This window comes from Thunnus thynnus, chromosome 12 (genome assembly GCF_963924715.1).
Source record: "Thunnus thynnus chromosome 12, fThuThy2.1, whole genome shotgun sequence".
Lineage (NCBI taxonomy): Eukaryota > Metazoa > Chordata > Actinopteri > Scombriformes > Scombridae > Thunnus > Thunnus thynnus.
This window is the reverse complement of record NC_089528.1, coordinates 21,791,760-21,803,801: the sequence shown is the minus strand read 5'-3', so window position 1 is coordinate 21,803,801 and position 12,042 is coordinate 21,791,760. Positions and strand designations below refer to the sequence as shown.

Below are 12,042 nucleotides of genomic sequence, written 5' to 3'. Positions count from 1 at the left end.
AGTGTTTGTACTTAATCTGTAAATATTGGATCCATGTTCCTGAATAACGAGTCAATGTGCAGTGTGTTATCTCCGTCCAAAACCACACAGTTTGACTGAATGTTTATTTAAAATAACCACATGAGATGATGCACTTGTCTTTTTGGCATTTTGCCTTTATTTACGAGTCAGCGTAGCAAGACAGGAAACAAGGGAACAGAGACCAGTGTGACGTGTAACAAAGGTTCCTCGGCTGGGAATCAAATCGTAGACATTGGGTTTATATGGTATGTGTCTTAACCAACAGGCCACCAGGACAACCCATAAGGAACATTTTCATATTATTTGGTAAATAAAAAAATCATAGACTTGTCACAGAATTTATGAGCCTTTTTTCAAATCTTTCACATCATGCTGACTCATGAATTTCAAGTCATGGCTCTGTAAATTAATACTGCACAACCAAATAAGGCCAATATCGAATTTGTGTGTTAAGAAAAATCAGATTTCGGTATAAAACCCAGAATTTCTGGTGCATCGTCAGGTTTGTGTTCATGTGTTCATACATCAGCCTTTTATACCTGCAAAAAAAGGAAGAAAACCTCAGTCACATCATATAAACTAACATCTGTGATAGGTATCCCTTAAATTGTGTTATTAAAGAATTGTGTACTAAACAGGACATTTTACAGTTAAGAAATAATAATTGCTCCCTGGTGGACAAATAATGTACTGGAGAAACTTTCAAAATGACCTCAAATATACTTTTGATATTTCTGTTCTACAATTTGAGTCAACATATATGCCAATACCAATATATCTGTGATTATGGTTCTGCCTAGTAGCGTAAACTTGGTAATTGCTGGAGGTAACTCTTCAGTTCATATGTATCTGCATTTTCAATAAAAATCTCATTATAGCATTAGGATTCACAGTCGCAGTGATGCCAGTCTGATTTAATGGTTCTTGTATAACAGCTTGACCAAAAGAGAGTTGAAGAGGCAGGACAAAGTGGAGCACAGCCCCAACAGGACCCAGCAGCTAGACCCAGTCAACGGCCAGTCTGCACAGAGGTCCAGGAGCAGGGAGAAACGAGAGGGCAGGGGATCCCCTCCCCCTCTGAACAGACCCCTCTCCCTTCCTCTGGACTCTAAATTTGTCAGCGATGATAGCCCCTCCAGCCCCGTAAAGAGCAGCTCCCTGCAGCGCTACAAAGATGGGGACATGAAGGAGAAGGCCGAGAGGTGGAGGGAAAGAATAAGCGAGGGCGAACCAACAGACGAATCAAGTCCGGAAGTACGGCGACGAAGAGACATGCGGAAAGATGAATATCAGTACGTATTCGATTTCTGGTTTCATCAGACATCCTAAACTCATAAAAATGTTTCTCCGCAAATGTTGAAGCCCTGCTTATATGACCCTGACAGTAGCCTACCGTAGTCCACAGCTCTGCTCTTATTTCCCTCTGCAACACAGGCGCAAAGGGAAGTCCATGTCTGCTGATGAACTGTCCAAAATCAGCTCATCAGGTTCTGATAGCTCACCTTCTATGAATGAGGTAACCTTTTTCATTTTCTTATTACATAATCCATAAAGTTGCACCTTCAACTAAAACCCTCAAATCAAGTTTTTATTGGTATCTTTTTTTTGAACAATAAATTGTTGGCATTGGCTTTTTAAAGTACTGTAGATGTGTGTAGTGTAAGCTGACAAACACATGAATGGAGGCTCCTGTACACATAAGTCAAACAAGGCCTCTCATTCAATGCCACATCACTTTCCCTGGCTCAATTAGGTCAGGGTGCGTTTCCGTAAGCAGCCCAAACGCAAACGGCGCTTAGCCTACGCCCGCAGCGGGTTGGTGATTAACTTTGGGGGCTCCAAGGAGAGCGAGTACTGGAGCTTTCCACTGCCTCCCATCAGTCCAATGAAGAGCCTGAAGAGCTCGGCCAGTAGCGTGGACATCCGGGCCCTCAAATCCCAGGTCAAGGTACTGACCAAAGGGACGATTTTGACCGACAATGATTCTGCTCTGCATGCACGCCTTGCATGTTTATGTCCCAAACGGAATTAAGGCTGCAGTGTTTTGGGACTTCTCATTTCTGCTCTGCATCCCAGGACAATGTGAGAATGAGCCGTCCCAGTTTCCACAAGCTCATTTGTGATCTTTCTTGTACCAAATGAGCTGCAACTCAGTGAATATAGTTCAGTCAATTTATTTGATGTCAGTGTGTTTTGGTCACATCAACATTAGAACTAGGGGATGTGATCATTGTGACTCTGAGAATTTTAGTTAATTGGTTCTTTTACGTATCATTTTAGAGCACATGCACACCAAAAACTAATTATGAATCTGATTTAAGCAATTATTATTAGATTTTTGTACAGGCATTTGTCAGCTTTAGTAGATCATAAACAAACCTTAATCATATGTTCATAAGGTTATAGCAGAAATCACAGTACTTTAAATAACATAAACAGCACTGGAATATTGTTTACTCACAAAAATCATACTACCATTACACAGAGCCTATCACGTCTAATAATGAACTTATAAAAATGGGAAATATAATTGAAAACATTTGTTAATTCTTACTAACCTGCAGGTATGAATAAAACATAGGTGTAGGTTGATAAGCATAGTGACGGTGTTATTATTACTGTTATATGAACTCATTTTGCTCATACTGATTAAAGCAAAAAAGTTCAAAGTTAGGGTGGCGGCAAGCTTTGCATGAAAGATAAAATGGTGAAGGGGCTACTGCCATTTTATCGTGTTCATGTTGTCTGGTGGCGGGAGAGCTGTGGGATACTTTTGGAAGAGACGGGTGTGGTCGCTGAAGGTGGGATATGGTGGGGGAAAAGGACTAAATCTTGTACTTGGGATATCAGAACAACAATTTGGTTTTCTCATAAAAGTTTGCTCGTTCACAGGTTTTATACTAGCATATTCATGTCTTAATACTGTTGCAGTTACCAGCAGAACATGATGGGTCGAGGTTTAGCCTTCCACCCAGACGCACCAACGAGGAGTCAGGACAACAGGGATCAAACCGATCACCACTCACAACCCCTGAGAGGTAAAATCAATAATTCACAACAAAATTATCTACAGGTTTTGATTTCCCACAATCAAGCTTATTATTAACATTACGTACTTTTTTTTTTTGATGTGTTGCTGCATGGAATTTATACAGATTGTCTTTTTCTACAGGATTTGGTTTCTCAGTAGATTCCTGAAGAAGCGAGGACCTAAATATTCCCCGAACAATGACCCATCTCCGTCAGATAAATCTGGTAAACCAAAAGTTTAAAAAGCGAATTCCCCAAATATGTAAGCTAAGTGTATTTGCTTGTACAGTGCAAACATTTTAGATATAAACATCAGTGCACTTTCCACAGAAGCAGCAGGGAAGTATTATGAACAGAATATGAATTATTTGAGGTCAAGGTCTAAAGAAAAGAGGAAACAATGAACATGATACAGCTTTCTGTAGGGAAATTAATTTTTTATGATGTTGGTGTTTATTTACTGAACCACACAAGTGAGAGTCACAGTTTACCATCCTTCATCACTTCTTCTCTTTACTGCCATCTGGAGGATATTTGCAGCAACTGGTGGGAAACCTAAAAGGTCTTAATAACATGGCTACATTATTTCTTTGGGTTTAAAGAGTCTCTACTAAAAATAAAAAAAATAACCTTTACATCACCAGTAGAAACAGTAGATAACACTATTTAAACAGATTATTGATTCAGTCTCTCCTTCGGTCGCCTGCAGTCGTCTTGCCCAGCTACACCCCACATCCCTACCACATGCCAGAGCAGACCAGTGGGAGGGACAATCGCAACCCCACCATTCGAATCAGCCGGGCCACACGGGCCCTGGAGTCGAACGCATCTCTGGACCGTGAGATCACCGACCCCAAAGAGCTGCGAAACCTGGACGAATTCCTCGGGAATCAGGTGAGAACATCACCAGAGGAGGAGGAGGAGGAGATAAGGATTTCTAACAGTCGCGTTTTATTTGTAGCATTTCTAAATTTTACACATAGCCATTGCTGTTAGTTGTTTGCATTGTAGATATCATAATTTCCTCACCTTTGTCCTCAGGTGAATGATCTGCAATCAAGAATAAAAGAGCTTTCACCAACAGAGAACATCTTCCTCTCAGCCACCATGCAGTTCAGGGAGACCATTAAAAGCATGTACTCTGTCCAGGTCAGTTTAGTGTCCTTTTCTGTACAAGCACATAATAAAAAGTTTCATCTAGTGGGCGAGAAAATAGAGGAAAGTCTTGTTCACCTTTTTTGTTCACTTATCATATGTCTACTACTAATTGTTTTACAAACAGGCAAAATGTACTTGAAGGTAAAATCACTCATTTTACTTTCCTCGCACACTTTCTTACCAACAGAAGCCCCAAATCGGCTACAAAGATCTGATGAAGGGCTACCGTAACAAAGTGAACACACTAGCAAGCCCCACACAGAAGACTGAAGTGTCGCTGGTGGTCAACCTGTTCCAGTCTGTGCTGGATGGATTCATTAGGGGCGAGATAAAACGAGCAGAGTATGAACCAGTCAAGGTAAATTTGAGCCTTTTAGTCCATTATCAGGTGCTAAAGTACTCTCAGAGTATAAACACTTCACATCACTGATTCATGTTTCGTCTCTGGCTTCTTTTAGGCTCCCAAGTCGACAAAGAAGAGAAGGAAAAAGGACAAATGTGTAAGCTGAATATCTTTATCTATACTTTGCAGTTTCCTCATTATAAATTTTTGGTAAATCACTTGTACATCTTGTCTCTACAGCCTGATGGTCCTCTGGATCACCTGTTCAGCACATACCAGGTGAACATTATGCAGTCATGTGACTTGTGTGGCTCCTACATCTGGGGAATGGAGAAAGCCTACATGTGCAGTGGTGAGTCTAGAGAACTACGAAACCTTCAGATGTAATTGCATTAAAAAAAACTACAAGGAGACAGTGGTGAATCTTCTCTTTTTCCTCTGTTTTCATTCTAGCTTGCAAACTAATATGTCACAAGAAATGCCTCACCAAGATCATCACAGATTGCTCAACACGGTGCGCCAGACTGGTAGGAACTGACACATACTCCTATAAATACTATAATGTTTGAATAACACTCAAAACAAACACAACTTCTCAAGACTCTCTGCCCATCACATGTACGCTCTCCTTGTTTTTCTGTTTGATAGGATGACAGCGTACCAGGCTCCCTTCACTTTGGGGTGCAGGTGTGTGTCCTCACCAGTAAAGCCAATCCCGTGCCCAAGGTGGTGGAGTTGTTGCTGATGCACGTGGAGCTAAACGGCCTTTACACAGAAGGCATTTACCGCAAGTCGGGCTCCACCTGTCGAGCGAGGGAACTCCACCAAATTCTGGAGACTAGTAAGAAATTCTTTGCACACCGGTTGAAAATTGTAAAATGCACAAGATTGTCGAAGTAACATAACTAATCCAGTCGGCTACCGTCCCCTTGACACATAAATGTTCCACATGACATGATGCACAGTATATTAATTGGTTTGAATTGTGTGTAACAAAGACGGGAACAATTAAGGAGTTTTTTGCACAGTTTAAAGGGTGGATTTAAAGTTGGAAATAATTACATTATCTACCAGGAAGACACCAGGCGTGTCTTTCAAAGCTCAAACATTTTACATGCATCACTTGAAAACATCTCAGTGAATTTTTTATTTCCCAAATTCTCTTTTTTTTGTCTTTGTCAGTTGAATCTCTTCTGTTAATTTGCTTGTTTGCTTATTTATTTTTATATTTATTTCATATAGTTCGAGCTCACAACAAAAGGGTCTCGGGGAGTTTTCTTGTAAACAAACAAAAGTTAAATTTAAGTTATGTGTTACACACCAAAACACATCGTGTGTATCCTTGGGGTCTAACAAAAGTGTTGAATGCATTTCCTCTTCATGAAACAAGTTTTAAATCCTGCATTGTTTACATCCATGTTTACAAGCCTTTGCTGGTACACTGCTGTGTTTCTTGGCACATTACAGTCACCTGTAGATCAGTGGAATTGTGTGACTGACAAACAAAACAGGGACCCACTCATAAATACACAGTTCATAGTGCTACAGGGTACCTTTAACTTAAAACTAAAAGAAAATATGATATCTTGCATAATGTACATTTTTTTAATAGTTTGAAGGAAGGATCCTGAAATTCCAGACTGTAAAATAATGTAAAAAAAAATGTGTGTGTTGTGTCTTGTGGCATTAGATCCTGAGGGAGCCTGTTTGGAGAACTACCCGATCCACACCATCACAGGTCTGGTTAAACGTTGGCTCAGGGAACTGCCTGACCCCCTCATGACCTTCTCCCTCTACAGTGACTTTCTGCATGCCGTGGGTAAGTAAATATTGATACTATTTTTACTGTAGAATACAAATCAGACAGGTCTGGTGAGCACGTATATATGTTTCCAGCGAGGCCTTGTTTTGTATTTGCTCTAGTACATTCCTGATGTTGTTTATCGTGTTAGAATAATAGATAATGATTCACACAAACAGAATCGGTGGATTAGATACGTTATCTTACATGGCAAACTTAATGAAGCTGTGTATCTCGTTAATGATTAGAGAGAAACTCTAATAGATGTTCCTTTGTTTCATAAAGTACAATAAACATTGTAACATACTGGTAGAGCTGTAAAACCAGTCTGCTAGTGTGGAAGTTAGTGCCTGTTTCTTTAATTTTTAATGTGAAATCATTGAAGAACTTGATATGGATGTTTACCAAAATGCATTGATCTCCATGTTTGTTCATCCCCAGAGCTTCCAGAGAAATCTGAGAGAATAAGGGCTGTATACCAAAAGGTTGATGAACTTCCTCCTGCCAATTACAACACACTGGAACGCCTCATCTTTCACCTCGTCAAGTAGGGGGATTTATTTATTTCCTTGTTCTCTTGACTCTACATTACAACACTGCATTAGCTAATGTGTTCTGTGGTGCCAAAATAAAATGATTTCTTTTTACATTCCAAATTGAGGGTTGCAAAGATTTTGATAAGTTGTGTGTTTCTGTGTGTAATAACTCATGTGAGATCTTGATCTTTTGTCTTTATAGGGTCGCAAAGGAAGAAAACCACAACAAGATGTCCCCAAGCTCTCTTGCGATTGTGTTTGCCCCCTGCATCCTGCGCTCTCCTGATGCTAATGACCCCTTCCTCGGTATGAAGGACGTGTCCAAGACTACAATGTGAGTCATCACACATCTCTAACACTTCACTTTTTTTGACTAGAAGTACATTTTATTTCACACCTTTTGCTGTAATTGCCCCATTTCAAAATATGAGGTCTACACTTTATGTATGGTCATAGATATAGATTTTATGGGGGTGTATGTATATTAAGCATTGATCCTGTTGTCTGCAGGTGTGTGGAGATCCTGATCTCTGAGCAGATGAGGCGCTACACAGAGAAGATGCAGAATATCCAGGAGCTGGAATACGCAGAAGCATTGGCTGTCAATCAGCTCAAACTGAGGAGACAAAACACGGTGAGATGAATGAGGTCAAAGGCAAATGCATCAGGAAAGAAAACCTAAGTCAAGCAGATTATGTCAGCATATTGAAAAGTTTGTCAATCTGGCTGGAATACTGCAAGGATGTTAAATGCATCAAGACAGCACAGACCATGCCAAGGGAAAAGGACACTAACTGTCAGAAACATATATTAAATTTAATGTCAAAGGCTTTCCTGATTGTCCCAACTCTTCTCTTTCGATACTGTGTAACTTTATGTAAGTCTGAGAAAAGTAACATCCTCTTTATTCCTTACAAATACAGAGAGATGGACAATATAATCCAGACTCTGCAGCTGTCACCCAGTGTTTAGTACTCAGTTTAAACTAAGAAAAACTCCATATTAATGTCTAACTTTTTGGCATCTGAATGACCAGATAGCAAATAATCTAAAATATTGTTTAACCCCTTAACATCAGGCGACCTGATTAAGCAAGTTGTAAGTGGCTTAGCATCACGCAGTATTGAATAAAAGCAATTGGCACGATTTGGCCACTTGGAGGTGTTTGGAGACATTCAGGGACACCAGTGACACCACAAACTACAAACTCTGGTCTGGAATTTTATACTGGTGTGGTTGACAAGATGTAGAAGGTATGAGGTGACATGTCTGCATAGTTCTGGCATAAAGCATGTCCTAGTTATTGTTATTTAAATATGACTCATTATAGGCGAGGACCAAAAACACTTCCAGCACATTTCCAGAAATTAGAAGATGTTACCTTCCAAATGAAGCTTAATACGTGCATCTTGGCCTTACAGTTCCTCTGTTAAAAGCTTTTCCATTTTGGTATACCAAATAGGCAAAAATTCAAAAAAAAGGGATGGATGTTAAGAGGCTATGATGACCACAATCTTTCTGAAAGAATATATTGCAGTTGCTAAAGAATATCTTTTGTTTTGAATGACACACATCTGACCACAAACTACTTCTCTGATCTCTGTGCAGGTTGTTGAGAAACCTTCAGAGCTGGAGGTTCCCAAGCAAATAGATTCTGATGAAACAGAGAAGACCCTCATTGAGAGGATCAAATCCATCAAGCAAGAAAAGTGAGCTTGAATCTTTACAGGATAAGTACTGTGTTCATTACATTTAAAATCGCAGGAGTTTGAATGATAATACCTTTTTGTTTTCTTGTCTTTAGGGTGGACTTGGCCTGCAGGTTACCTGACCTGGAGCAGGAAAACTCTGACAATGAAAACCTGGACTCGTCATCATCTATGAGCACAGAGAGTCTAGAAGACCGTTTGAGCCTGGACTCGGAAGGTCAGTAGAGAGGTACGGTAATCTCACCTTCCTCTAGCTTTAAGAAAACAAGTCTCTGTTAAACGTGATGTGATGAGGTTGTTATATTCCACCAGATCATGATAGTTTCTGTCTGTTTGTGTGTAGAAAATATATTGAGAGTATACAACAGGTCATCTGAACACATCTAAATGCAAACGTTTATACCTGTTCTGATTGGTCACACTCGAAGGCCGTCATAGCCTCCTCCTCCTCCTCCTGGCTGCATCACAATGGCTCTGTAATCTCTCTCCAAAAACTCTCTTGTGTGTTTGCATGTCTTTGTAGCCTTGAAGCAATAATGAGTCTCTTCTCAAAAGCATTTATGGCAAAAAATGACAAAAGAAAAGAGAACTTGAGAGAGAAGTTCAGACCCTGCCCTTCTTTCACACCATGACAAACTTGGCCAAAAAGTGGCAAGTCATTGTCGGGTTGTCTGTTTCAGAGGGTCATAAAAATTGTCATACACAGACCCTCCGACTTAGAAAAGGTGTGGGAGCAGGGGGCTTTGGACACACTGATAAGCACTACATTGAAGCGTATTGAGGCCCTGTAGACCATGTGCTCTCATTAGAATAACAGTTTCTATTCATAACAAGTTCCTTTTGCTCACAGTTATCATAAATGAAACTAACCAACATGAGAACTTGTGGTTTGCAGTGTGTGTACTACAAGCTTGTACCAAATATGTTGACTAATCAGATGTTTCTAATACCAGGAAAGGTGACCATGAGATTGAAAAACCAGAACCAGAAGCCCGCCTGCCCGCAAAAACCTCCTGACTTGGCACAGAGAGTCAGAAGTCTTATGTCTCAGGCAGGTGGCGAGTTCACATCAACCGAATTCCTGCCAGGAGATACAGATGTGACCCAATCCATGTGCTTCATGCCCAGCGAAGACAACGACCTAAACTCCTCTACAACCGGCAAGCCACAGCTCACCAGCAAGACTACCAACGGGAGCTTTGACGACTTGGACATTCCTTACATAGATGAGGATGAAGATCTAACCTGAGCGTAACACCACAAGTTGTAATAATTGGAATATCCTCAATTATGTGTTAATAGAAGACTTGTGTTATGGCAAAAAAAAACTGTGCAATTTGTTTTATAGACTTTTCCATTTCAGTGCTGCTATGGAAATACAGTAAGTGCGTTGGGAATGTATATGTATTTAATGGGAGATCATGCAGACTGTTCCTTCACGGTCTTTATACCAGATCTGGAGAACCAACAGTTGTGACTACTCGGCATCTTTATATCAATACACTGTATGTTATTTTTAAACACTGTACATTAAATGTTTTATAAAGCTAGTTATTTTTTGATCAGTCCTGTGAAGCTGTGTCACAAGTTGTGTCTCATCTATGGAGACAAACAAGACAACATGATGAGGAGCAATTGAGAATACAAGTGTCTCCTTTACTAATAGGCATTATTCTGAGCTCAACCGCTATGGTACTAATGGGAGTTTATGTGGTTTATTGAGGGGGGAAAAAAATGTCTTGTAACTGTATCAGAAAATTCTAGCATTGTAAATACAGCAATTCTCCATTGTACAGAGAGATATTGCATCTTGAGCTCATATGGAGTATATTGTTGTAAATCTGTTATTCTGTTATTTCATTTTACTGCTGTGACTGACCACTGATTCAGTGTACCTGTTTAGGAAATGGTCATATTGCTGCCTTTTTAGATTGACTGAAAATATTTCCCTCTGTCACTTTTCTTGGTGTTGCAAAGCTGTGCAGTTTCACCAAGTTCATTTTTGTCTATACACGTAGGGTGTTGTTTTTGGATATGCATGCCTGTATATTTTATAAGGGAAAGGGATGATGCATATTGGGTTGGATGTCCTAATAAACTGACCATTTTCAATTGTCTCTTGCTGGGAAAACTAACAATAACACACAATGACGACACTTGTAAAATTACTGGTTTGACAGAAAAAGTTTTATAACAATATTAGGCATATTCTGATTTTAAAAACTGTTACATGCCCTTGTTTGTACAGTAAGACAAAGAATGCTTATGAAATTGCACAAAATATATAGAAAGTGAAAGACTGAATAGATACCTATCAGTTATTTTTTATAATATATATACAAAGAGCCAGTTTGTAAGAGTATATTGCACATTGAGTTTACACCTATCGTATGAAATGTGCTATATAAATAAACTTGACTATTTTGATATTTTAAAATACTATCTTACATTGCAGTCAATGAATTTTATGTAGAACACTTAACACTTAAAATACTTATTTTTTTTAGATGAGGCAAGGAAGATTTCTGAGGAAATTTACTGTAACAACTGGGTAATTTGAGTAATTTCATTGATGGTGCAACAGGAACCAGTTCCCTTTTGTTTTCATGAGCTCATGAATTAATACCATTTCAGGATAAAATATTGATTTTCTGTTTACTATATAAAGTAAAGAATTATGGGGGTTAATTATGAATATATTACAAAAATGTAATAAAGTTATTAAAATTATTTGTTCATAAGCCCTAATTAAATATGAACCCCAGAACGTCTGTTGCTTATCGGAAAACCTATTGGCTGGTCAGAAAACTGTGGTGAAAATTCCCTTTGTTAAAAAAATTCTTCTTAATGACCATTAAACAATAGAGACCGGAGCCGAAGTATCCAAATTTAACAGAATTTATTTTCTTGTACAAGAAGGAGCGTTTCACAATGCATCACACAGGATGAGGTTACAAAGAAAAAGCCTTCTAGTGGAGCGTTTATAACAGGGTTTTATACACCTTAAGAGGGCGTTACAGTTCTTTTCTTAATCTATCAAAATATGCTGTCCAGGAGCCATCTTGCCCAACTGACCCCCAGATGACATGTCTCACCCTTTCTCCAACAAATTTTAATTTCTACGTCTTCCTCTTTACAAATATAATGCTGAACTTCCTTTAACTTAAGCTTATAAGTCTGCTGATGTTGCAGAGTTACAGTACAAGACAGGAACAATTCATCATGATCTAGATAAAATAGTAACACTCATACACAGTGTAATCATGATTTTTATAACACCTTTGCTAGATCAGAAGTATGTAGTCAAAGTTCAGCTCAGATTCTTTTTTATACTACACCCCCAGTAGTTAAATCTTTACCAAGTGTGAATTTCGGAAGTTCAAACTTTCAGTTTAAGTGATCCACCCTTTGACAGATTTCAAACACGAAAGGTTTCCATTTCAG

General features: G+C 39.1%; 1 protein-coding gene across 3 annotated transcripts in view; it reads left to right on the top strand.

The window, feature by feature from the left end:
* myo9b (myosin IXb) overlaps positions 1 to 10,710 on the top strand; it is a 31,038-nt gene extending 20,328 nt beyond the window's left edge. Inside the window, exons 23-41 of one of the 3 annotated variants that reach the window (XM_067606319.1) lie at positions 957 to 1,313; positions 1,456 to 1,537; positions 1,775 to 1,969; positions 2,953 to 3,059; positions 3,194 to 3,276; positions 3,761 to 3,945; positions 4,093 to 4,200; positions 4,397 to 4,567; positions 4,668 to 4,709; positions 4,793 to 4,904; positions 5,006 to 5,079; positions 5,201 to 5,393; positions 6,243 to 6,371; positions 6,795 to 6,900; positions 7,092 to 7,223; positions 7,400 to 7,523; positions 8,498 to 8,598; positions 8,694 to 8,815; positions 9,552 to 10,710. In XM_067606319.1, the coding sequence (XP_067462420.1) occupies positions 957 to 1,313; positions 1,456 to 1,537; positions 1,775 to 1,969; positions 2,953 to 3,059; positions 3,194 to 3,276; positions 3,761 to 3,945; positions 4,093 to 4,200; positions 4,397 to 4,567; positions 4,668 to 4,709; positions 4,793 to 4,904; positions 5,006 to 5,079; positions 5,201 to 5,393; positions 6,243 to 6,371; positions 6,795 to 6,900; positions 7,092 to 7,223; positions 7,400 to 7,523; positions 8,498 to 8,598; positions 8,694 to 8,815; positions 9,552 to 9,847 (2,719 nt within the window). In that variant the 3' untranslated portion in view covers positions 9,848 to 10,710. Of the gene's footprint in view, positions 1 to 956; positions 1,314 to 1,455; positions 1,538 to 1,774; positions 1,970 to 2,952; positions 3,060 to 3,193; positions 3,277 to 3,760; positions 3,946 to 4,092; positions 4,201 to 4,396; positions 4,568 to 4,667; positions 4,710 to 4,792; positions 4,905 to 5,005; positions 5,080 to 5,200; positions 5,394 to 6,242; positions 6,372 to 6,794; positions 6,901 to 7,091; positions 7,224 to 7,399; positions 7,524 to 8,497; positions 8,599 to 8,693; positions 8,828 to 9,551 lie in introns of all 3 variants that reach the window. The other 2 variants (XM_067606322.1, XM_067606320.1) reach the window with 2 other exon arrangements.
* Positions 10,711 to 12,042: the final 1,332 nt, after the last annotated feature.